At 48.9% G+C, this 26,644-nt stretch overlaps 1 protein-coding gene across 3 annotated transcripts in view; it reads right to left on the minus strand.

Moving 5' to 3' along the window:
• The window catches only part of PACC1 (proton activated chloride channel 1), a 35,469-nt gene that overhangs the window by 2,199 nt on the left and 6,626 nt on the right, over window positions 1–26,644 (minus strand). Inside the window, exons 1-6 of one of the 3 annotated variants that reach the window (XM_086343311.1) lie at window positions 26,173–26,262; window positions 9,099–9,308; window positions 7,587–7,738; window positions 5,109–5,251; window positions 3,786–3,930; window positions 1,117–1,224 (exon numbers count right to left, since the gene is read on the minus strand). In XM_086343311.1, the coding sequence (XP_086199437.1) occupies window positions 1,117–1,224; window positions 3,786–3,930; window positions 5,109–5,251; window positions 7,587–7,738; window positions 9,099–9,210 (660 nt within the window). In that variant the 5' untranslated portion in view covers window positions 9,211–9,308; window positions 26,173–26,262. Of the gene's footprint in view, window positions 1–1,112; window positions 1,225–3,785; window positions 3,931–5,108; window positions 5,252–7,586; window positions 7,739–9,098; window positions 9,309–26,172; window positions 26,263–26,644 lie in introns of those variants that run through there. The other 2 variants (XM_086343310.1, XM_086343312.1) reach the window with 2 other exon arrangements.

Consider the following 26,644-nt stretch of genomic DNA (forward strand, 5'->3'; position numbering starts at 1 on the left):
CTTGGTCAACACATAGCACTTCTAAGTTCCCGGTTCAGCAGAGGGACCTCGGGCTCATCCATGAAAGGGGTTTCTCTACCACCACCATTCAGGATGGCTGTGAACGTGATGGATGACTTAAGTCAAGGGACCTTGAGCTCAGGGCTTTACGTGGCCCGGGATAGGACTTAAAACACTGAGCACAGCAGGTTAGAAAATGCCTGATCACACACTTGCCCTGTGGAACTAAAGGCGTTCATTCTTCTACGTGGCGTCTTTTATTCAGGGGTCCGCACACACTTAATGTGTGCACGGCCCAGCCAGGCCCACAGCTAACAGGGTGGTGGGATCACGCACCACATCACAGAGACCCTCCGGGTTTGAGCCTCAGCTCTGCGATGTCTTCCCCCAGCCCACAACCGCATCAAGATACTTTATGATGATCTTAAAACAAAAATTGCTTATCAGATACGGGACTAGCTCTGGTGGATGGCGTCTCAGGAATGTTCTGGCAAAGCTGTCCCATTATTCCTCCCCTTCTGAGATGGTGAGTATAGAATCTGACATTAATTGATGCTCTCTTTAATTTCTGATTAGTACCTTTCTTTTTTCTCTTTGGCCCCACACCACAGGGCAGGTGGGATTGTAGTTCCCCGACCAGGGATCAAACCGGCGCCCCTTACATTGGAAGCATGGAGTCTTAACTACACTGGACTGCCAGGGAAGTCCCCTGAAAAGTACCTTTCTACTTCGACTTATGACAAATTAAAGATTCTTATTCTACAGAGAAGCAATTAAAAAAAAAAACAAAAAAACAACGGCTTTCAGCAGCAGTAACTAGATGATTAACTTTGTGCTTTCTACTCCACTCACTCACTACCACTGCTGAGTGGCTACTCTGGACTAAGCACCGTGCTGGACACCACTTAAACGGTAAACAAAGACGAAGCCCCCATGTTCACAGGGAAGACAGTCTAGCGCTGAAGACGAGATTAAACACAAATGAGAGAGAACAAGCATGTCATAAATACAAGCGGCAGATCAGCGCTACGGAAGGAGATGAGGGCGGCCCGCGAGGATTAAAGCCTAAACGGCTCAGGTAGGAAGCTCATGGTCAAGACCTTAGGTGATACTCACATCCTGGACTTTCTGGATGAAAGGATCTTTCCATTCAAAGACCACAAAAAACAACTGAGCACTTTTCTCGGCAGCAGGTCTCTGGTCAATGTAGTTAACCACACTGGTCTAGGTACAGAGGAGAGAGAGCAGTGTTACTGCCTGTGTGCCGCCCTGGCCAGGGCTGCAGGGGAGGAAAGGGCAGTTTAGGGGATCTGACACCCCGGCTCCCCTCGCTCCATCTTTTGGAGGCAGAGAGACAAAAACCTCCTCTACACGACGTCCTGAGATTGGTCCCAGAGCCCAGGCTTCAGCCTGGTTCCCAAAGGACCTGGAGCACACAGTGGGTGTTTTGGACTATCACCAAAACCTGTCACTAGGTACCTGTGCACGCTAAGTCACTTCCATTGTGTCCGACTCTGTGCGACCCCATGGACCATAGCCCACCCAGCCTCCTCTGTCCATGGGATTCTCCAGGTAAGAATACTGGAGTGGGTTGCCATGCCCTCCTCTAGGGGATCTTCCCAACCCAGGGATTGAACCTGTGTCTCTTATGTCTCTGGCACTGGCGCCTCTTGGGAAGCCAGATATCTGTACTCCTGATTAAATCATTTTCAAAGTAATGTTTAAGACTCAACTCACAACATAAAAATCTCACATTTCAAAATACTTGACCTGAAGAGCTGATTCTTACAACCCTTCCAGTCTTCCACGCCTGTAAACAGTTAGCAGGCGTGCTTGGAGAGGCCTGGTTACAGCTACTGCAGAGGCTGGGAGGTGAGATGGAGAGCAGACAGGTCCCAGGGGCAGAAGCCTGGCTGTGCCATCATCTGCTCTGAGCCTCTCCTTTGCACTCATCAGTTCAGTTCAGTTCAGTTGCTCAGTCGTGTCTGACTCTTTGCGACCCCATGGACTGCAGCACGCCAGGCTTCCCTGTCCATCACCAACTCCCGGAGTTTACTCAAACTCATGTCCACTGAGTTGGTGATGCTACCCAACCATCTCATCCTCTGCCGTCCCCTTCTCCTCCCGCCTTCAATCTTTTCCAGCATCAGGATCTTTTCAAATGAGTCAGCTCTCCTCTGCACTCATAAACAGGACAAAACGCCCATCTCACTGAGCTGTAGCGAGGCTCTCGTAAAACAACACAAAGGAAAAGCATTTTGAACTTTACAACATGATATAAAAACATTTAGCCCATTTTCACCCTTAAGAAAATAATTTTTAAAACATTTTTGTTCAAAGGAGTGTTCACATTCCCTGCCAAAGACTTCCCATTGTCTGACTTTCAGCAGACAATGCTGAAAGGCACGCGTGCCTTCCACAGCTCGTGGGTGAGGGGGCTGGCCCCCTGGTTCCAGATCACTGCTGGAGCTCCCAGGGGAGCCAGGGAGGCCTGTGAAGATCTAACTGTAAGGTAGACACGCCGAGTCTCCTTTCTCAGCTGATTTGGGGGCCAGATAAAAAAGAACTTGTGGAGTTCTTGGCAGAAAAGCATGGTGTAAAAACCCAGGCGATGACAACTATCTTGCAAAAGAGAAATATTTTAAGGACCTAGTGCCAGGGGGTCATCACCACCTATGACAGGGAAAAAAAAAAGCCTCTCTCTTAAAGAAAACTGGCTTCACGCCTTTCCCAAAGGCCTCCCACCTGGAGAAGTCCTAGGAGCATGGTTCGGGCAGGGGCAGACCCAGAGGAGGCCCTGAGTGCCTGGCTTCCGTCAGCCCGTCTGTCAGCTGGAGTGGGTCCTCCTACTTCAACCCAGCCCCTTCCTAATGCTGCCCTTAAAGCCCAGCCCAAATGGAACTCCTTCCACGGGGGAGCAGAGGATTCGAGAACAGAGCCGCCTCCTGCACGGCCCTGCAGGCCCCCAGCCACTGACACACAGCACGTGGGTGGTCGGGGCCTGGGCATGCGTGCCGGCGGGAGGACTGAGCCCCGCAGGCGCTGAACCGAGGCAACCCCAGGGTCCCCTCCCTCCACCCCGGCTCCACGCCTGTTTCCAAGAGCCTCTCACTCTCCTGCCTGGGTCACGGCATACTTCCTGGCCTCAGGTCCGAGGGCTGAAAGCTTTCGTATCACACTTCCCATTAGCAAAGTGTTCTGAGCATGTACCCAACACATTGATCACTCTCTTACAAGTGACATTATTTACTATTACTATCCTGACGGTACCTGCGTTTTAAAACACTCAAAAAGACAAAAAGAATGAGATTTTTTTTTTTTTTGAAAACCAAACAGATTAGAATGAGATTTTAAAAATATAAAAAGATATTTTCCTCCTGTGTCCCAGTTGGTCATCATGCACCTAACACTTCAGAGGCCATCCCTGCATCTAACCTCTGCCCTGTGAATAGTCTTTTTTTTCAAATGCAGCTGCCAGCTGCATGGGAGGGAGTGGAGCAGAGCTACAAACCAGCTCAGATCCAGCTGGACCAGGCACCGCTCTGTAAAACGCTCCACCGTGTGCGCTCTGGGAGCCGCTGGGACAAAAGCAAAGGATCTGGGGCAGGCCGGGCCTGCAGAAGAAATGCGCGGCGAACCCCCCAGCGGCGGGCCCACTCGCTTCCTGTCGGACATCCACTCACCCTTAAGAGCCCGGGGCGAAGCTGACCCCTCCGAGAGGCTCCCTGCACCTGGACTCGAGGGTGGACCCAGGGAAGGTGCGAGGCGAGCCCAGCGCCACCTACCTCCTGCCGGAACTCCACTGCCTCCCGCCCATCCTCCTCCTTGGTCTCCACCAGGGACATCTTGACCCAGGTGCGGAAGCCCCCGGAGAACTTCCAGCTGGAATAGGCGCTCTCGCAGGCCTGCATGAAGCCAGCTCTGTCTGGGCTTGGAGGGCAGAGAAGGAAGGTCTGTGTTATCAGGCAGGGCTCGAACTTAGCCAGACTCAAACTCCAGCCCCTACGGCCAGCATTTCCTCTGCTAGTACTGGCAGGACCCAGCCCACCCCCTCCTTCCTCATGGCTGGAGGGGAAGCTGTCACCTGCCTCAAGGCCGAAGCGTGGTCCCTGGAGCTCCCAGCAGAAGCCCCCCACACCACCCCCCTCCCTGTCTTCTCCACCACCTGCTCCCAGCAAAGAGGCCTGCAGACTGGGCTGGGCCCCACAGCACCCTGGAGAACTCAGCTTCAGCAGCCCTGGGGTGCCCTCACTGGCCATCAGCCTCTCTAAAGGCCCGGAGAGGGGAGGAGGGTTCCCTTGGGAGCTCTTGGCCAGAAAAGGCATCCGCAGCACGCGCCCAAGGGTCACAAAGCACCCACGGCCAAGAGGAAACCACAGTGCAGCGCTGAGAACGCTCAGAGGGGCACAGGGACACGGCCCGTGTCTGCAGGGAAGGGAGGGGAACTCCAGCTGGAAGAAGGGGCAGAAGAGGCGGAGGCCCCGAGCCCCAGGATGGGGCCACGGGTGTGACCGGCGGAGGCGGCTCACAGCCACGTCAGCCCAGGGGTTGGGAGGGCGGCCTCCCTTCAGCCTCAGCTGCCGACCTGCTTCCTTGAAACAGAGCCACTGGACCCGGAGGACCTGAATCACCGCCCCCTCAGGCCCCCCTGCAGGACACGCTCCTGCCACCCACAACCACTCTGGGCCCCAGAGATGGTGCAACAGGGGTGTCCCAAGATGAACAGGAACTTGCACCCTCCTACTAGAAACGGGTGGCAAGCGGGCACCGGGACCTCCCTTAGGGCCACCGCAGTCCCTGGACACCGGGGGAACACAGTCCAGAGCAGAGGCTGGACGCCTGGGGCCTCACAGAACCCGGGCAGCTCCAGCCTGTCCTCCGCAGCGCCGTCAGGGAGTGGGGGACCCAAACGCCCACCCTCAGGGGCACAGCCAGCTCTGCGTGCGGGGTCAGAACACCCCCCAGGCTGCCCGGACTGTCTCAGGGGGCCCTCCGTCTGCCCGGCAGCTGCCTAGCATCCCGATTCCCCGCACCTGCCCCCGCCCCCAGCCCAGGGATGCACACGGCTAGAGTGAGATCCCGGGGGTCAAGCAGGCTCTGAAGGGTACCTCTGCAGGAACTCCTGGAAGGACGAGAAGAGCAGGTAATCGATGGCGCTGAAATCCTCGCTGCTCTGGTTCAGGCGGAACTGGAGGAAGACCAGCTCCCGCTTCTGGACCTCCCGCGGCCCCCGCACAATCAGGGCGGATTTCTACGGAGACAGAGAGACCAGAGTGCCAGCCTGGGGAGCCGGGCACACGTGCCTGCCCACCGAGGTGGGCCTCCCAGTGGACCAGGCCCGGGAGACCCAGGACGCAGGAGTCTCCGCCAAGGGGCGGCCCCCACCCCACCTCGACCTTCCCCCGGGGCCGAGGCAGGACACACCTCACAGGTCCGACCCCGGGGGCGTCACCGGGCCTCGGCAGGCGGCCGTGCCTCTCCGGGGAGCTCCACCGCGGCCTCTGCTCCTTCTGCTCTGCCTGGTGCGGGGAGGGATGCGGGGCCTGGGGACCAGGTGCCTCCTCTCTAGTCCACATCCGTGGACGGCAAGGAGCCACCTCAGGCTGAAGGCAGTAACTGCAGTCAGCTTCCGTCTGCACAGAAACTACTCTCCTTTTGAGCCCTCATTTCATCAATTTCTATGATACTCAGTTAAACTCTAACTATTATAACAAATCCAACCGGCCTGGACAGGTGTGGACCACAGTGACTCCTGGTAAGCGTCCCACTCAGAGGGGAGCCAAGAGCTCCCTGAAGGCCAGGGAGCCTGTATCTGCAGCGCCATCTAAGTAGACACGGGCTGGTACCCAGAGAACTAAGAGAGCGGGGCATCCGGACGGTGTCTGCACTGTACTATCCAGCTCCTCGTTCAAATTTCTTACGGTTCTTTTCATTTAAATTAGCTTCCATTTCCTGGAGTCAATTCTGTCAGTTCCTCTCCAGCCTTTTGTGCTGTTGGTCTCCCGGCGACCCTGAATTCTCCATTCCGAGTGTGGGGTCGGGCTGACTAGCGCGGGTCTGGGGTGTGGGCTTCCTGCTAAGCGGGGCTCTTGCAGGCTCGCCCCAGCCTGGGGCTGACGGGGAGGACGCCCCAAGGCAGTGGGCCTTGCGTGCCCGCTCCATGTCCTCATCTCCCATGAAGAGTCCTTTCCCCCAGGGCTCCCCTCCTTCCGCCGCGGATGTCCCGTCTCGAGTTCTGCTGTTCCTCTCCATTGGCCCAGTGCCCAGGCAGGGACCCCCCACCCCGAGCTTATGCAGAGAAGGGCCCCAGGGCCTTCCTCCAGAGAAAACACCGTCCCAGCAGCCCATGGGGGCTGCAAGCCAGGCCGCCAGGCCTGGAGCCAGGATCCCAACTTGCCCAACAGGCAGCCTGGCTCTTCGTGATGAAACAGAGCTAGGAGTGGGAGGAAAGCCTTCACCACAACAGCAGGGACTCTGGGGCACCTGTTTTCGGGCACAGACTTTCCCTGGCCCTGCTCCATTGATCTGATCCAACGGGCTGTTTATACTTTACACCAGTTCCTCAAAATCTCTGGTCCTCCTATCCGTTCTTGGTTGGCAGGGTTATTATCGATATTGTACCTTACTCTATCGTGTGCAGGAGTGGGAATCATTTCAGCAGGATTTCAGGAGGAGGTCTAGAATACATATTAACAAAAAGTCTCAGAGGAATTCTTTCATCTCAAGGTCCACCTGGGGCCTCCCTATCACCCAAGGGGCAGGTCCTGCTCTGTACTCGACACGCGAGCTTCCTCGTCCAGCCAGCCCTTCTGTCCACAGCTTCGCCATCTGCTGCCCTTTGGGGGCCCCTGGCTCTCCAGAGACACCCACCTGTGCAATTTTGCTCAGAGGCAGAAACAAGCATGCCGCTGCCTCCCTTTATGTTTTGGTGCAGAGTTCCTCTGCCTAGAAACCCTTTCCTTCCTTGTTTTGAGCTGGAAAACTTAACGCAGCCCTGTCCTTTTGGAAACAAGGATACGGGAAGCAAAGGAGAAGATGTAAATATACACAGAATTCCTTCCTTGTCTCCAGAACCCTCGTCGTCCACTCCCCTGCTGAGCAGAGCCTCCGTGACGGCCAGGGCCGGGGTCCTTGTTCCCGGACCAGCGCTCCTTCTCACACTGGCCCCCATTACTCCAGAACACGGATTCCCAGGCCCCGACCCCAGGAACCACGATTCCGGTGGGCCCAAGTGGGACCTGGAATCTGTATTAACAGAAACAATCCTGGCAGTTTTGTCGAGCACTCGGGTATGGGGCCCGCCTGGCAAATTCACACCAGCTCCACTCTGCAGCCCTGTCTCCTTCCATCCAGGACCAGGTGTCTCATCACACTGCCGGGAATCACAGAGGGTTACTCAGAGAAGGCCGAGGCCCACTGCCGCCCTGGATGCAGGCGAGCCAGCCACGGCCAGACCCCAGAGGACAGCCTCACGTTTGCTGTGGGTGAGGGCCTACACCAAGGGCAAGGGAGGCTAGCTGGCAGAAAGAAGACAGGGGCCCTCGGGGTGCGCACTGCCCAGCCCCAGCCCGGGAGACGAGCGTTACCAGGGTCTGATTGGAGAAGGGGTCCGTGTAGTTGATCCTCTGGGTGGTGCAGTTCACGTCTCCGGGCTGCCCGGGGCTCCTCAGAGGCGGGATCACCTCGTAATAGTGCTTACAGCTGAGCAGCTGGGCCTGACCGGGGTACAGGGCGATGCCTGGAGGGGGAACAGAGAGAAGTGAACACACCCCTAAAACCATGTCATGAGTATTTTTTTCACACTCATCAATCACCTAAGTCCAGGACTCCCGGGGTGACTGCAGAGGAAGAAAAGGGCTGTTTACAGGGGGTGGGGAGCCCCGTGCCCTGCCCTCAGAAAGCCCCACTCTCATGGAGGCAGCCAGGGCCTTCTCATAGCCCCTCTCCTGGCCGGGGACGCAGCCTCCCCGGTGCCTACAGCAATACCCACCCCATTCAGAGCCCTGCTCCACGTGCTCCCAGGGGGTACCCGAGACCGAGCTGGGAGGCCAGGCCCCCGGGACCGCCACCCACCTGCAGGCTCACCAGGTGGCCCTTGGTGGTGGGACTCCCGGACTGGGAGCTCCACGTGTGCAAGTCACATCTCCAAAATCCCTCCCCTTCCCCAGCCAAGGCGCCGCGCTCCAAGCTGCAAGGATGGCAGCTGTTCTAACTACACTGAAAGCTGCACGTGGACCTGGGATACTGGCAACGTCAGAGAGGCAAAGGGACCAGATACAGAGAGTAAAACCCACAGAGAGAAAGACCACAGCGGACACAGAGAGGAGGGACAATCACGAAACGGGCGAAGACACTGGGACCAGTACACGTTGTCAAGAACCCCCCGGGAGGGAGGACCCGAGACTCCGGCTCTGCGCTGTAAGGGTCACTCGAGGGTGTCTTGTGGGCACAGCAGGGGGGTGCTTAGGCCGGGCGGGCAGAGCTCAAGCCCCCAGACCTCATGCCGCCCCCCAACCCCCACTGTTCACACCACGCTACCACAGCCCAGCACCAGCACAGCCACCCTGGAGCGGACAGTCCCCTCCTCGGCAGAGATGGCTCCCGGTGGGTGATGTGGCCTGGGGGTCCCCACTCCAGGCAGGCCCCAGCCACCTCTGGATGGCCTCGCCTCCCCTGGCCCCCAGAACTTCCACTTCCCCTGGTCACTGGCCGCCAGCTCCAGCCAGGCCAGACTCATCTCCCCAGAGAAGCCCTGTCTCCCTAAGTTCATCTCTGCTCCTACAGACCCACCTCCCAGAGAAACTCTTCCATCTGCCAAAGCCCAGCTCAAATCCTGCTGTGAACGAAGCCTTCGGTGCCCACTCCAGCCCTGCAGCCAGCAAGCACTCCAGGCTCGGTCTGCCTCCCTCCTCGGCACACAACCCTCTGGCTGGGTACCAAGGGCAGCTTGTGGGGTGGGGCACCCCACACCCAGACTGTCTCAGATTCCCCTGCCCTGCCCGTAGTGCCTGACACCATGCCAGGAATGCAACGGTGGCTCAGGGGGTATTTAGAAGTCGCTGCCTGGGACCCAATGCTTGTCCCGGGGCAGACGCTACCTGGGGCGTCGTAGCGATCCACCTCCTTGTAAGACACCGACATGACAGGGTGCTTGAGCTTCTCGCGGAAGTCCATGATGGTCTGGTAGACCAGGAAGACGGCCACGGCCATGAGCAGCAAGTAGATGAAGATGAGCAGGACTGAGAAGACGTTCTTCAGGCAGGCCTTGCTGAAACGGATGCTGCTGGAGGCCGACTCGCTGTCCAGGGCTGAGCGACAACAACACACACATGACCCAGAGGGCGTCTCCAGGCCCTTGACCTGCTTCACCCCAGAGGCGAGGCTGTCTGCACACCTAACCCCCCAAAGCCCAACACCTGGCACCCGTCAACACACACCACACTCCTGCTCTGCCAGGACGGGGACCCAAGCTGGAGGAGACTCCCTGGGACGCTTTCAACCCAGCATGGGCGCTGCCCACCCCTGAGCAGCCCTATCAGTGCGCCCTCCTCTGCCCCGAAGCCCCTCTCACCCCAAGCCTGGCCTGAAGCACTGTTCTCCCAACGGCTGCCTCCTAACTCATCCTTCAGGTTTCAGTTTAGAAAGGCATGTCCTCAAGGAAGCCTCCCCTGACCCCATAACTTGACTGGCACCCCATCCTCAGTGCTCCCAGGACACCCTAAGGTCCTTGTCATCACTCTGCAATGTCACCGTCTACATGTCTTTTTATCCCCCAGGCTGTGAGCTCCACGTGGGTGGATACTGAGCCATTCTTGTCCACACTGCACCCCCAGCCCTTCAGGCGGTGCCTGAAATACAGTGGGCCTAAATGGTGTGTCCTGAGGCCATCCCCTCCCCAAAAGCCCTAAGGTGAAGACTTAAGACAGGATGACAGTGTCTGGAGCAGGGCAGTCAAGGAGCTAAGGAAGTTAAAGAAGGTCATAAGGATGGGCCCTAATCCAATAGCACAAATGTCTATAAAGAAGAGCAAGAGCCCAGTGGCATTTTTCACAGAAATAGAACAAAACATTTTCAATTTGTATGGACACACAAAACACCCTGAACTGTCAAAACAATCTTGAGAAAGAAGAACAGAGTTGAAGGAATCACACCCCCTGACTTGAGACTATCAGTTCAGTTCAGTATCTGACTCTTTGCGATCCCATGGACTGCGGCACGCCAGGCCTCCCTGTCCATCACCAACTCCTGGAGTTTACTCAAACTCATGCCCATCGAGTTGGCAATGCCATCCAACCATCTCATCCTCTGTCGTCCCCTTCTCCTCCCTTTTTCCACCTTTCCTAGCAACTTGAGACTATGCTACAAGGTAATCAAAACAGTATGGTATGGGCACAAATGCAGAAACACAAGGCAAAAGAACAGAATATCAAGCCCAGAAATAAATCCACATACTCGTGGCTAATTAATCCATGACGAAGGAGGCAAGAACATGCAAGAAAAAAGAAAGTCTCTCCAGTAAGCGCTGTTGGAAAACGGGACAGCTACGTGTGAAAGAATAAAATTAGAACATTCTCTAACAACATACACAAAAATAAACTCAAAATGGATAAAAGACCTAAACGTAAGACCAAATACTATAAAACTTACAGAGGAAAACATAGGCAGAACACTCTTTGATATAAATCACAGCAGTATTTTTTTAAATCCACCTTCTAAAGTAATGGAAATAAAAACAAAAGTAAACAATTGGGACTGAATTAAATTTAAGAGCTTAAAAACGAAAAGACAATCTTATGGTCTCGGAGAAAATATTTTCAAACTACAAGACTGACAAGGGATTAATTGCCAAAACATAGAAATAGCTCATATAGTTTAATATCAAAAAAAACAGAAAACAATCCAATCCAAAAATGGGCAAAAGACCTAAACAGACATTTTTCCAAAGAAGACATACAGACAGATGGCCAAAAGGCACATGGAAAGATGCTCAACATCGCTAACTATTAGAAAAACACAGATCAAACCACAACGACATCATCACCTCTCACCTGTAGAGAATGAGCATCATTTTAAGAGGTCTACAGATAATAAACGCTGGAGAGAGTGTGGAGAAAAGGGAGGGCCTACACTTCTGGTAGGAATGTAAACTGGTACAGCCACCATGGAGATCGCTACGGAGGGTCCTCAGAAAACTAAACACAGAATTCTACACGATCTGCAATCCTACTCCTGGGCCCATATCTGGAGAAAACACTGATTTGAAAAGATAACATGCACCCCAGTGCTCACTGCAGTGCTGTTTATAACAGCCAAGACATGGAAGCAACCTAAGTCTACCAACAGGTGAATGCATAAAGAAGATGTGGTACACATCCACAGTGGAACACTGCTCATCCATTAAACAGGATGAAATACTGCCATTTCCAGCAACATGGATGAACACACAGATGGTCATATTAAGTGAAATCAGTCAGAGAAAGACAATCATCATTAATACGTGGAATCTAAAAAAAATGATACAAATGAACTTATTCACAAATATTCACAATAGACTCACACACTTAGAAAACAAATTTATACCAAAGGAGATAGCAGGAGGGGGTGTGGGGAGAGAGAAATTAGGGTGTGGGATGAAATATACACGCTACTATATAAAAACAGGTAAACAGCAAGGACCTGCTGCGTAGCACACGGAACTGTACTCGGCATCACGGAATAACCTATACTGGAAAAGAACCTGAGAAAGAACATATGTGCATAACTGATGCATTTGCTGTATGCTTGAAACTAACAAAACACGGTAAATTGACCATACTTTGAAGAGGGAGAGACACAAGGGTGCAGACACTCAGAGAAAAAGTCACACATGAGAACACACGGACTGAAAGCCAAAGGAGAGGGGCCTCGGGAGACTCCAAACCTGCCGACACCGGGACCCTGAACTTACAGCCTCCGTTACTGAGAAAAACATTTCTGTTGCTTCAGCCACCAGCCTGAGGTACTTGGTTAGGACAGGCCTAGCTGAGACACTCCCACAGTGCTCTTGGAGGGTCTCTGCTCCTGAAACCATGGGCTCCCTGAGGAAAAGCCTGTCTCCTCCCCAGCAGCTGAGCACAACGCTGAGGAGGAAGCGGGGTAGGAATGGAAGCCCCAAAAGGTACGTGCTTGGCTTCTGGCTTCCAACAGTGACAAGGCTGCGTGGTCACACCACCCTTCTACAGAACACAATTACAAACTTGGATGAAATAATTTAAAATTATTTGAAGGCACTGGAAAATGATCAAAAGCAAGCTGAAACCAAAAGAGAATCTACCCCTTTTGAAAAAAAAAAACAAACTGCATCTGGTGAGATTTGTAAACTTGCAGCTTTTTGCCTGAGGGCTCTGAACAGTCTCTCTAAGGTGTGGTGCAGGGAGACAGTGGACAAAGTCCAAGGCTGGGGAAGCAGCTGGAAAGTTAGGGGGAAACTCTGAAACGGAAGGAGCCACAAGGGGGAATGAACTCGCAAATCTGCAAACAAAACATGCTCCAGTTCTTGCTGAAGACTCCAGGAGGACCAGGAAAAAACAGCAGCTGGAAACCGCAAGATTGAGAAGAGATCAGCTGCTCTTCATGCAAGGAATATAGGCGATTAGAACTTGAGTCTTGCTATTTTATCTACTTGCTAAAAAAAATTTTTCACAGGATTGTAAGAGAATTCAGAACCTCTACAATGTGTCACTAAAAATGTCTGCTGCTGCCGCTGCTAAGTCGCTTCAGTCGTGTCCGACTCTGTGCGACCCCAGAGACGGCAGCCCACCAGGCTCCCCTGTCCCTGGGATTCTCCGGGGAAGAACACTGGAGTGGGATGCCATTTCCTTCTCCAATGCATGAAAGTGAAAAGTGAAAGTGAAGTCGCTCAGTCATGTCCGACTCTTCGTGACCCCATGGAAAATGTCTAGTGTTCAATAAAATAAATCATTAGACATGCAAAGAAACATGAAAATGTGACCCACACTTGAGGAAAAAAGTAGTACATGCAAACAGCACTAAGATGACCCCAAATGTTGCAATTAGCAGACGGGAATTTTACAGCACCAAAAGGACTTACAAGAAAATGTACGGATAAGGAATGAACAGAGGAGAAATACAGAAACCAATGGGAATTCTAGAATGAACAGAGGAGAAATACAGAAACCAATGGGAATTCTAGAGCTGAAAAGAAAAATAAATAAATGAAAAACTCACTGCGAGTCTTTAACAGCAAAAGATGGCAGGAAAACAAAAAAACAGTGTAGCTGAAGTTAAATGAACAGAAATTATCCAATCTAAAAAAAGAAAGATTGAAGAAAAATCTAACAGAGCCTAGATAACTGTGGGACAATATCTAGCAGTCTAACAAAAGGTAATTGGAGAGAAAATAGATGCAAAAAATATTTGAAAAAAGAATGGCCCAAACTTCCCAAAAACTGGAGAAAAAAATATCAATTTATAGATTCAAGAAGCCCAATACATGCCAAGCAGGATAAGTAATAAACCAATTCTAGGCAAATCATCCTGAAACTGCCAATGCAAAGATAAAAAAAATCTTGAAGGCACCCAGGAAAAAAAAGGAGGGGGGAGCATATTACATACAGGAAATTAAATCTAACAACAGGTTAATGTTTGATCAGAAGTAATGAAGGCTGAAAGACAATGGGGGCTTCCTGCAGCTCAGATGGTAAAGAATCTGCCTGCAATGCAGGAGACCCGGGTTCGATCCCCAGGCTAGGAAGATCCCCTGGACAAGGAAATGGCAACCCACTCCAGTACTCTTGCCTGGAGAATCCCATGGACAGAGGAGCCTGGTGGGCTACAGTCCACAAGGTCGCAGAGTCAGACACAACTGAGCGACTAACACTACTGCTACAAGGCAACGGAACATCTTTAAAGCATTGAAAGAAAAAAAAATTCCATCAACTCAAGAATTTTTAAATTCCAGCAAACTAACCTTTAAAAATGAAGGGGACAAAAAGGCATTTTCAAACACAAAAGCAGAGAGAATTCACTACCAACAGATCTGCACTAGAATGCATGCTAAAGAAAACTCTGAAATGACACCAGATGGTAACTCTCAGATGTATACGAAGGAATAAAGATCCCTGGAAATGTTAAATATGTGGGTAAATATAAAAAGCCATTTATATAATTTTAAAAATTTAAGGCTATCTAACGCAAAAATTATACAACAATACTGCAAATTTTCTAACTTTCAGGAAAGAAGAGACAGAGAAACAACAAACATATGAGACAGAGAACAATAAAATGGTAGAACCAAATGCAACCACATCAACACTTGCAGTAAACAGACTAAACACCAATGCAAAGGCAGAGATATCAGTCTGGATTAAACACAAGACCCAACCAAATGCTGCAATTAAGAGACGGACTTTAAATACAAAGACACAAGAGTATTTGCTCATAACTATCTCTTTTTCTTTTATTTAGAAAGCACAAAAGCAAGAGGAGCACAGAACTATAAAGGGTCCTAGGTGGTCAGAAAGAAGGAAATCATTCACTTTACATCTACAAACAAACATCGAGCACCAACTCAACATGTAACACTGTGCGACGTGCTTCAGGGAGATATCGAGAGAGGATCCCGAGAGAGGAGGACTGATGGTTTGTGCTACAAGCGCTGCAGAACTCTGAAGGCTGTGAGATGGAAACTGTGAGATTTCCTTTCCTCAGAGGGCTGGAGGGGAGTCAGGGAGCCGGGCAGAGGTCAGCAGAGGCTTTGTGGAGAAGGCTGCGTTAGCTCTGGGACTAGCGCACCGGGGGGATTCTGAGGAAGACATCATCTGGTGCTCAGTAGTCACGTGTTGGTGAACTGAAGACCAGATCTCTAGCCCAGAGGCACAGCGGGAGCATGGGCTGCACACCAGCTCTGCTGCGGACTCTGACTACTCTGTGGCCCACAGCAAGCTATCTGGCGCTCCTAGGGCCCACTTGCTGCATGTGAAAAGGAAATCATTTCAGTTTTCTAGCATTTCTGAGAGAAGCAAATGACAAATCTGCTTCAAATGCATGACAGAGTACCTGCCCAATGAATTACTGTCATTGGAGAGACAGACTGTACCCTCTAGCCCTCAAAAAATGAAGCCCTCAGCAATGAAGATAACAAAGATGAAGACCATCAAACAACCATCTCATAATTAATGAGAAAAAATACATGAAGATAAAATGGAGGTGGGACAGAACAGTCTTTCACACAGTAGGCATGTAATGTTCTCATGTCTGTTAAATGGATGAACAGCCCAAAAAACAGATGAACTAAGCTGTGCAATGCCAACTTAGCTACCTCTCAATTGGTCAGTACATTTCAGGCACATAAAACTATAAACCAATTGATGTGCCTTATTATTAATAGCAAAGTTTAAAAAATTCTTCCTTTATAGGAATGCCAATTCGCAGAAGTGTTTGTGTGGTTCCTTCAGGTCGTGAAGAGCAGGGTACGCTAGACAATGGATGTTTAACAGGAAGCAGGAAACCCCAAGGAAACCCCTTGGGTAGCTGAGAGAGAAGCCAAGGTACAGAGCAGCTCCAGTTCTGCAAAAGGAATTAACGCACCTCATGTTTTCAACTTCCGTTGTCTCTGATTCTACTTCTGCTGCTTATTGTTACGAGGGACTGTGTCAATTTCTCCTCCTTCACAGCTTTGCCACCTGCCTTCTCCCCGTGTCTCTCTCATAACTCTGCTCCATTTTACTCTCAAAGTCTTTCTCTAGTCTCGCATTCAGACTTTCTCCTGGAGAGTATCCTGTATAGGATAGGGTTCCCCATTAGGCATGTCACAGACATGGCCCTTCTGCACACTCAACTGCAGATGCCTTCCTTTCGCTCAGGTGCTGATCTCTGATCGGTCACCGAAATTACGATGGTCTGTGCACAGGGGCCTGCCCGCAGCCGTTTTGCTGGGAAGGCACTCCCAGCCCCTACGGCCCACGTGGGACCACAGGTTCACTTCAGCACGAGGCAGGCAAAAGCACGCTCACTGAGTGGCTCGGAACTGCAGTGGCAACAGGTGTCAGGGTGCTGCATCCTAAGATCCCAAGATGAGAGGGAAGGAACTCTGAATGACTGAATTGGTGCACAACATCTGAATAGAATCTTCTAAGAGTTGTTAGGGACCCAAAAGGCCATCTGGTCCAACTCCATACCTTGTGCAGCGATGCTGGCCCCACAGTCAACAATGGACATCAAATGAGGGTCCTGGAATACTGACTCCTAGACTCCAAATTTAACTTCTTTACAGGGCTTTCAGTTCAGTTCAGTTCAGTCGCTCAGTTGTGTCTGACTCTTTGCAACCCCATGAATCGCAGCACGCCAGGCCTCCCTGTCCATCACCAACTCCCGGAGTTCACTCAGACGCACGTCCATTGAGTCAGTGATGCCATCCACCCATCTCATCCTCTGTAGTCCCCTTCTCCTCCTGCCCCCAATCCCTCCCAGCATCAGAGTCTTTTGCAATGAGTCAACTCTTCGCATGAGGTGGCCAAAGTACTGGAGTTTCAGCTTTAGCATCATTCCTTCCAAAGAAATCCCAGGGCCGACCTCCTGCAGAATGGACTGGTTGGATCTCCTTGCAGTCCAAGGGACTCTCAAGAGTCTTCTCCAACACCACAGTTCAAAAGCATCAATTCTTTGGCACTCAGCTTTCTTCACAGTCCAACTCTCACATCCATACATGACCACTGGAAAAACCACAGCCTTGACTAGATGGACCTTTGTAGGCAAAGTAATAGCTCTGCTTTTCAATATGCAATCTAGGTTGGTCATAACTTTTCTTCCAAGGAGTAAGCGTCTTTTAATTTCATGGCTGCAGTCGTGATTTTGGAGCCCAAAAAAATAAAGTCTGACACTGTTTCCACTGTTTCCCCATCTACTTCCCATGAAGTGGTGGGACCAGATGCCATGATCTTCATTATCTGAATGTTAACTTTTAAGCCAACTTTTTCACTCTCCTCTTTCACCTTCATCAAGAGGCTTCTTATTTCCTCTTCACTTTCTGCCATAAGGGTGGTATCATCTGCATATATTTCTGAGGTCATTGATATTTCTCCCAGCAATCTTGATTGCAGCTTGTGTTTCTTCCAGCCCAGCGTTTCTCATGATGTACTCCGCATAGAAGTTAAATAAACAGGGTGACAATATACAGCCTTGACGTACTCCTTTTCCTATTTGGAACCAGTCTGTTGTTCCATGTCCAGTTCTTACTGTTGCTTCCTGACCTGCATACAAATTTCTCAAGAGGCAGGTCAGGTGGTCTGGTATTCCCATCTCTTTCAGAATTTTCCACAGTTTATTGTGATCCACACAGTCAAAGGCTTTGGCATAGTCAATAAAGCAGAAATAGATGTTTTTCTGGAACTCTCTTGCTTTTTCCATGATCCAGCGGATGTTGGCAATTTGGTCTCTGGTTCCTCTGCCTTTTCTAAAACTAGCTTGAACATCTGGAAGTTCACGGTTCACATATTGCTGAAGCCTGGCTTGGAGAATTTTGAGCATTACTTTACTAGCATGTGAGATGAGTGCAATTGTGCGGTAGTTTGAGCATTCTTTGGCATTGCCTTTCTTTGGGATTGGAATGAAAACAGTCCTGTGGCCACCGTTGAGTTTTCCAAATTTGCTGGCATATTGAGTGCAGCACTTTCACACCATCATCTTTCAGGATTTGAAATAGCTCAACTGGAATTCCATCACCTCCACTAGCTTTGTTTGTAGTGATGCTTCCTAAGGCCCACTTGACTTCACATTCCGGGATGTCTGGCTCTAGGTCAGTGATCACACCATCGTGATTATCTGCATCGTGAAGATCTTTTTTGTACAGTTCTTCTATGTATTCTTGCCATCTCTTCTTAATATCTTCTGCTTCTATCAAGCCCATCTTTGCATGAAATGTTCCCTTGATATCTCTAATTTTCTTGAAGAGATCTCTAGTCTTACCCATTCTGTTGTTTTCCTCTATTTCTTTGCATTGATCACGGATGAAGGCCTTCTTATCTCTCCTTGCTATTCTTTGGAACTCTGCATTCAGATGCTTATATCTTTCCTTTTCTCCTTCGCTTTTCACTTCTCTTCTTTTCACAGCTATTTGTAAGGCCTCCCCAGACAGCCATTTTGCTTTTTTGCATTTCTTTTCCATGGGGATGGTCTTGATCCCTGTCTCCTGTACAATGTCAGGAACCTCAGTCCATAGTTCATCAGGCACTCTATCAGATCTAGGCTCTTAATAAATCTATTTCTCACTTCCACTGTATAATCATAAGGGATTTGATTTAGGTCATACCTGAATGGTCTACTGGTTTTCCCTACTTTCTTCAATTTAAGTCTGAATTTGGCAATAAGGAGTTCATGATCTGAGCCACAGTCAGCTCCTGATCTTGTTTTTGTTGACTGTATAGAGCTTCTCCATCTTTGGCTGCAAAGAATATAATCAATCTGATTTCGGTGTTGACCATCTGGTGATGTTCATGTGTAGAGTTTTCTCTTGTGTTGTTTGTTGGAAGAGGGTGTTTGCTATGACCAGTGCATTTTCTTGGCAAAACTCTATTAGTCTTTGCCCTGCTTCACTCTGTATTCCAAGGCCAAATTTGCCTGTTACCCCAGATGTTTCTTGACTTCCTACTTTTGCATTCCAGTCCCCTATAATGAAAAGGACATCTTTTTTGGGTGTTAATTCTAAAAGGTCTTGTAGTTCTTCATAGAACCATTCAACTTCAGCTTCTTCAGCGTTACTGGTTGGGGCATAGACTTGGATTACTGTGATATTGCATGGTTTGTCTTGGAAACGAACAGAGATCATTCTGTCGTTTTTGAGACTGCATCCAAGTACTGCATTTTGAACTCCTTTGTTGACCATGATGGCCACTCCATTTCTTCTGAGGGATTCCTGCCCGCAGTAGTAGATATAATGGTCATCTGAGTTAAATTCACCCATTCCAGTCCATTTCAGTTTGCTGATTCCTAGAATGTCGACATTCACTCTTGCCATCTCTTTTTTGACCACTTCCAATTTGCCTTGATTCATGGACCTGACATTCCAGGTTCCTATGCAATACTGCTCTTTACAGCATCGGACCTTGCTTCTATCACCAGTCACATCCACAGCTGGGTATTGTTTTTGCTTTGGCTCCATCCCTTCATTCCTTCTAGAGTTATTTCTCCACTGATCTCCAGTAGCATATTGGGCACCTACTGAGCTGGGGAGTTTCTCTTTCAGTATCCTATCATTTTGCCTTTTCATACTGTTCATGGGGTTCTCAAGGCAAGAATACTGAAGTGGTTTGCCATTCCCTTCTCCAGTGGACCACATTCTGTCAGATCTCTCCACCATGACCTGCCCATCTTGGGTTGCCCCATGGGCATGGCTTAGTTTCATTGAGTTACACAAGACTGTGGTCCTAGTGTGATTAGATTAACTAGTTTTCTGTGAGTATGGTTTCAGCGTGTCTGCCCTCTGATGCCCTCTTGCAACACCTACTGTCTTACAGGGCTTTCACTGATCTACAAATTGGCATGTAATGTAAATAAAAAAACCATAGAACTGTTTATCATCCACACATGCTATATGTGACACTCCAATGCCTCCTGAGAAATCTGTATGCTGGTCAAGAAGCAACAATTAGAACCAGTCATGAAACAAAGGACTGGTTCCAAATTGGGAAAGGAGTACGTCAAGGCTGTATACTGTCACTCTGCATATCATACGAAATGCCAGGCTGGATGAAGCACAAGCTGGAACCAAGATTGCCAGGAAAAATATCAACAACCTCAGATATGCAGATAACACTACCCTTATGGCAGAAAGCGAAGAGGAACTAAAGTTCATCCTGATGAAAGTGATAAAGTAAAAGTGATGAAGTCACTCTTGATGAAAGTGAAAGAGAAGAGTGAAAAAGCTGGCTTAAAACTCAACATTCAAAAAACTAAGATGATAGCATCCAATCTCATCACTTTATGGCAAACAGATGGGAAAACAATGCAAACAGTGACAGACTATTTTCTTGGGCTCCAAAATCACCGCAGATGGTGACTGCAGCTATGAAATTAAAAGACGTTTGCTCCTTGGAAGAAAAGTTATAACCAACCTAGACAGCATATTCAAAAGCAGAGACATTACTTTGCCAGCAAAGGTCCGCATAGTCAAAGCTATTTTCATGGATGTGAGAGTTGGACCATAAAGAAAGCTGAGAGCTGAACAACTGATGCTTCTGAACTGTGGTCTTGGAGAAGACTCTTGAGAGTCCCTTGAACTGCAAGGAGATCAAACCTGTCCATCCAAAAGGAAATCAGTCCTGAATATTCATTGAAAGGACTGATGCTGAAGCTCCAATACTTTGGCCACCTGATGCGAAGAGCTGACTCATTAGAAAAGAGCCTGATGCTGGGAAAGATTGAAGGCAGGAGAAGGGGACGACAGAGCATGAGGTGGTTGGATGGCATCACCAACTCGATGGACAAGAGTCTAAGCAAGCTCTGGGAGTTGGTGATGGACAGGGAAGCTTGGTGTGCTCCAGTCCATGGGGTTGCAAAGAGTCGGACACAACTGAGTGACTGAACTCAATGAATGCTAAAAGTAGACACTGCTACATTTTACCATTATTTTTCAAAAGGTGCTAGATATTTGATAAAATGTCCCGTGTACTTTTCAGTCAGAAAAACCAAACACTGGCTATTCTGTGGCAAGTTGGATGAATGCTTTTCAAAAGTATGTGCGCCTGTGCTAAGTCGCTTCAGTCAGGCCCAACTCTTTGTGATGCTATGGACTGTAGCCTGCCTGGCTCCTCCAGGCAAGAATACTGGAGTGGGTTGCCATGCCCTCCTCCACAGGATCTTCCTGACCCAGGGATTAAAGCCATGCCTCTTAGGTCTCCTGCACTGGCAGGTGGGTTCTTCACCACTAGCAGCACCTGGGAAGCCCGTACAGCCTTTATTTATATGCAGACTCACAGTAGTAGAAAGACAAAAAGAATGCATAAGACTTTCTTGAGAAAAGTAATTTATGAGTTTTGTAAAACCCATAACAGAACTGTTTCAAAAACCAAACGTGGCCCAGAATGTATTGGTAAGTCAGTCCATTAAGAAGATGTGTGATGAACAACTCAATTTCTGAAAACATCGTTGAGACCTTTATTCACAGGAAAGGAAACTGGCTGACTACCATAACCCTGCAAAACTCTACCTTGCAGACAGCACTGGGCTAAGATGCATTCAGATTGCAAGGAAGAAATGAATTCTTGGTTTATCCTTTTCTTCTTTTTAGTGATGTGACGGGTTTGTTGTTTTAATTTCATTTTGGGGTTTTTTAGATATAATTTATATCCATAAAATGGACCTTTATAAAGAGAATATATTTAGTAGTTTTTAAAATATTCACAAAGTGTACAGTCACAACCACTATCTAATTACAGAACATTGTCATTACCCAAAAAGAAACTCTATACCCATTAGCAGTCACTCCATCTTTATCTCAGTCCCTGGCAACCAACAGTCTACTTTCTGTTGCTATGGACTTACCTATTCCAGGCAAGTCTCATAAGTGGAATCATACTATATGTGACCTTTTGTGTGACTTCTTTCACATGACAGAACGTTTTGAAGATTTATCCATGTCGTAACATGTATCAGTTCTTCACTCCTATTTATTGCCTAATAATATTCCATTGTGTGAACACAGCATTTTATTTATCCTTCTTCAGTGAATGGACATTCGTGTTGTTTCTACTTTTTGTCTATTATGATCCTGCTATAAACATTCATTACAAGTTTTTGTGTGGACATACAGTTTTCATTTCCTTTGGATATATAGCTAAGAGTGGAACCACTGGGTCATATGCTAACTCTATATTTAAACCTTTTGAGGAACTGCTGGACTATTTTCCACAGTAGCTGCACCATTGTATTAATACATTTTCATCAGCAATGTCTGGGGTTTCTAATTTATCTACATCCTCACCAAAGCTTGCTTATCACCGTCTTTTTGATTGTAGTCATCCTGGTCGGTATGAAATTACACCTCATTGTGGTTTAGATCTGCATTTCCCTAAAGACTAACAACGCTGAGCATCTATTCATGCGTTTATCTGTCATTTGTATGCCTTCTTTAGAGAAACATTATTCACATTCTTTGTCCACTTTTAATTAGGGTGTCTTTTATTACTGAGTTATAAGAGTTCTTTATAATTGCTAAATACAAGTCCTTTATCAGATATATGATTTGAAAATTTCTCCCATCCTGTGGGCTACCTTTTCACTTTCATGATAATATCCTTTGATGTGCAAGTTTTTCATTTTGATGAGGTTCAATTTACCTTATTTTTTCTTTGGTTGCTTATCTTTGTCTGTTCTATTAATATACAGTTGTTTCCGTGGAGAACTAACTAACCAAATGTTCTCAATTTGATTACATCCCTAATACATAAACTGCTTATTCAATTAGCACGTCCCATCTCATCTTTTCCTTTGAAAAGAATAATAAGCAGTTGTGCTTCCCCTGAGAGAGAGGAAATGAACAGACTGAGGCTTTAACTACATTATGGCATGGAATTACTTCCCTCAGAGAGTAACACTGGGAATACAATCCTGAATGCCAGGTGCTTAACTCGAACCTCCGCTGCTTAACACTCAGCATCCCTGTACTGTCTTCCTGTCTTGCTACCCTGAGCTCCAGCCCACCTCCTCTTCTGGCCTCCAAGTGAGGACCCTTCCCATGCTCATGGCCCTTCCCTGCTTATTCCACATTCTGTGTCCTGGCTTTCTTCCAGGCCCCTAACCCTCCCACTCTGGGTCCAGTCCTCACCTCTCTCCTGTCAAGCCTGTAGCTCTCACTGCCTCTGGGCCAACTCCACCAGACACCACACCCACTGAAGCTCGTCTTTTCGTCCAGCCACTTGCCCCTCTGGACTGTATCTCTGTATGTTAGTCTCCTCCTCACCTGGCTTCAAACCTCAGAATCTTCTTTGATTCTTGCTTCTCCTTCCCCCACATCAAAGCAGCCTATCATATCAGCCTCCAGCCTCTGACATGGCACAGCTGCCTTCAGTTCAGTTCAGCTGCTGGGTCCTGTCTGACCCCATGGACTGCAGCACGCCAGGCTTCCCTATCCATCATCAACTCCCTCAGCTTGCTCAAACTCATGTCCATTGAGTCAGTGATGCCATCCAACCATCTCACCCTCTGTTGTCCCCTTCTCCTCCTGCCTTCAATCTTTCCCAGCATTAGGCTCTTTTCCAAGGAGTCAGTTCTTTACAACAGGTGGCCAAAGTACTGGAGCTTCAGCTTCAGCATCAGTCTTTCCAATGAATATTCAAGGACTAATTTCCTTTAGGATTGACTGGTTTGATATCCTTGAGGCCCAAGTGACTCTTAAGAGTCTTCTTCAACGCCACAGTACAAAAACATCAATTCTCTGGTGCTCAGCTTTCTTTATAGTCCAACTCTCACATCCATAGATGACTACTGGAAAAACCATAGCTTTGACTAGACGGACCTTTGTTGGCAAAGTAATGTCTTGCTTTTTAATATGCTGTCTAGGTTGGTCATAACTTTTCTTCCAAGAAGCAAGCTTTCACGGCTGCCGTCACCATCTGCAGTGATTTTGGAGCCCCCAAAAATAAAGTCTGACACTGTTTCCACTGTTTCCCCATCTATTTGCCATAAAGTGATGGGACCAGATGCCATGATCTTCATTTTCTGAATGTTGAGTTTTAAGCCAACTTTTTCACTCTCCTCTTTCACTTTCATCAAGAGGCTCTTTAGTTCCTCTTTGCTTTCTGCCATAAGGGTGGTGTCATCTGCATATCTGAGGTTATTGATATTTCTCCCAGCCATCTTGATTGCAGCTGTGCTTCGTCCAGCCCAGCGTTTCTCATGATATACTCTGCATACAAGTTAAATAAGGAGGGCGACAATATTCAGCCTTGTTGGACTCCTTTCCCGATCTTGAGCCAGACTGTTGTTCCATGTCCAGTTCTAACTGTTGCTTCTTGACCTGCATACAGATTTCTCAGGAGGCAGGTAATGTGGTCTGGTATTCCCATTTCCTTAAGAATTTTCCACAGTTGGCTTGCTTCAACTTAATCCAGCCCCACACCCTGCCACACTCACCTTCCTTAAATGCCCGCTTCATTCCTTACTGTTCTGTTCTAATTCCTTTAAATACTGCTGCTCCCTAGAGAAAGCCCAAACCGCCAATGCTGAAACCCCAGCCCCAGTCTGACCCAGCCAGGCTTTCCTACCTCACCTCCCTCTGCTTCTCTCATCAAGCCTGTCCAACCACTGTGCTTCCGACTGATTCTGAAATGTCCTATTTTCATTTCCACCGCTATGTGCTTGCACATGCCACCCCTCCTCCCTGCCAGCCCTTCTTTTCCACCCATACATCACCCTCGGATTAATCCCACTTCCTTCAGCAACTAGCCCTTGCTCATTCATTCCTGAAGCCCCTGTCTCTAGCATTTCTTTGGCCTTCGTTCACTCATTCATTCAAGTTGGCTTAGATACGATGCTTTCCTGCTCTAAATCCCCACCTCCCTCTCCCAGAGCACCTAGAGAGGGCCAGGCTACTAAGCACTGGAATTACAGTGAGAGTAGAGGGGACAAGCCTTCGTGCCTCCCAGAACTCCGGGGCAGGCCCAAGGGGCTGACGCAACTGAAGAATTACAGTCAGTAAATGCGCCCTCTCAGCTGTGCTACATGCTACAAAAGAAAAGTAATGAACGCTAGGAAAGCAGGCGACAGGGAGAAACGGACCCCTTTCGGTTGTTCAGGGCAGGCTCTGTAGAAGGAGGGTTATGTTCTTCTCGGGGTAACCTGCCTTCTCTCTCCACATGAGCTTCTCTCTCCATGAGCTCTTGGAAGCAGGCCATGTCTCACTCCCCTTCTTTGTGGTTTTGGCATTTGGCGCAAAGATGAAGGAGTCCGTGAGTGACTCTGGCGGATGTCAGGCAGGCGTTTGAGACAAGAAAGCCCCTCATCCAGGAACAACTGAGCCAGAGTCAGAATACATTCAGAGAGACAGGCCTGGGTTCATCGGGAGCCCTGCCATTCATTCAGCCGGAGCACGGTACTCCTCTGTGCCCCTGGTTTGTCTATCAACTGGGACTAAACATCTCCCCCAGAAAGTGGCTAGGAGGATTATAAAGTAGTAATAGAGTCTATAGAGAAAGCCCCACCCAGGCCTGGTACAGGAAAGCACCTAGCCAGCATGGCTGTCGTCATCAGTACCATTAGTTTTACTACCGTGAGGGGACTCAGAGGCACGCCACGAGCTCGGAAAGTTGTACCCCACATCGTCAAAGTCACTACTGAGACCTGCTGAAGGGACTTCTGAGCACCGGACTGTCTACGGTCTAAACAGGACACATATCCAGCAGAGTTCCCCAAAATCAGGGAAGGCTCTTGCTGGCCAACAAACTACCCAAAATCCGTTCTGCCTGGTGGCTGGCTTCCTGCTCTGACTCATCTCAGGCTTTGAGGCCCCAGGAATCTGAGGCAGAAAGAGAGGCTGCTAAGGTTGAAGGTCATCATGGCCATGTCTTCATTTGCCTGGCATTTATCTCTGAAAGGAAGCACAACAGGAAACTTCGTCTTTCCAAGCCTGGCCTCCATCCTCTTCCTGCTGCCTCCATCCATCCTCTTCTGCCTCGGGGCAAGAGGGCCGTTCGGGGTGCAACAGGCAAAATAATGACCCACCACAGGTGTCCACGTCCTCAAGCTTGGAGCCTATAAGTATGTCAATTACAGGGCAAAGGTGGGATTATAGTTGCTGATTATCTGACCTTAAAACGGGGAAATGGGACTCTCCATTCAGGGGCTGAGTCCACCTGCCAATGCAAGGGAAATGGGTTCAATCTCTGGTCCAGGAAGAACCCGCATGCCTTGGAGCAACTGAGCCTGTGCGCCACAACTACTGAAGCCCATGTGCTCTGGGGCCCACGAGGCACCAACTACGAAAGCTCATGCATCTAGAGCCTGTGCTAAAAAACAGGAGAAGCCACCGCAGAGAAGCCTAAGCCTGTCAGTGCAACAAAGAGTAGCCCCTACTGCCACAATGAGACCAAGTCCACATGCAGCAACAAACACCCAGCACAACCCAAATACACAGATAACCGATTCAAAACAGACAACAACAGGGAAATGATTCTGGATTACCTGGATGGGCCCAGTATAATCACAAGGGCTCTTTAAACATGGAAGGAGGAGGCAGAAGTCAGTGTCAGAACGAGCAGATCTGAGAAAGACCTGAAGGTGGAAGAAGGGACATGAGCTGAGAAAGGCAGGCAGCCTTGAGACGCTGGAAAAGGCACTAAAATAGATTCTTCGCTGGAGCCTCCAGAAAGGAATTGAGGCCTGCTGACACGTTAACTTTAGCCCAGGGAGACTCATTTTGGACTTCTGACCTCCAGGACTGTCAGATAATAAACCTGAGCTGTTTTACATCACTAAGTTTGTGGTAATTTGTTACAGAAAAGTTAGAAACGAATACACAAGGCTTTCAAAACCTTCTCCCTAGGACCTCAGGGCATTGTCTCCCTCGGAGGCAATGTCCATAGTCAGAGTCAGCGCAGTCCTGCCACAACCTTTAGCACATTGGAATTTAATAGAAGGATGCGTAAGCTATTTT

This window comes from Bos grunniens, chromosome 16 (genome assembly GCF_055505025.1).
Source record: "Bos grunniens cultivar Pamir isolate PY7600 chromosome 16, Bosgru_T2T1.0, whole genome shotgun sequence".
Classification (NCBI taxonomy): domain Eukaryota; kingdom Metazoa; phylum Chordata; class Mammalia; order Artiodactyla; family Bovidae; genus Bos; species Bos grunniens.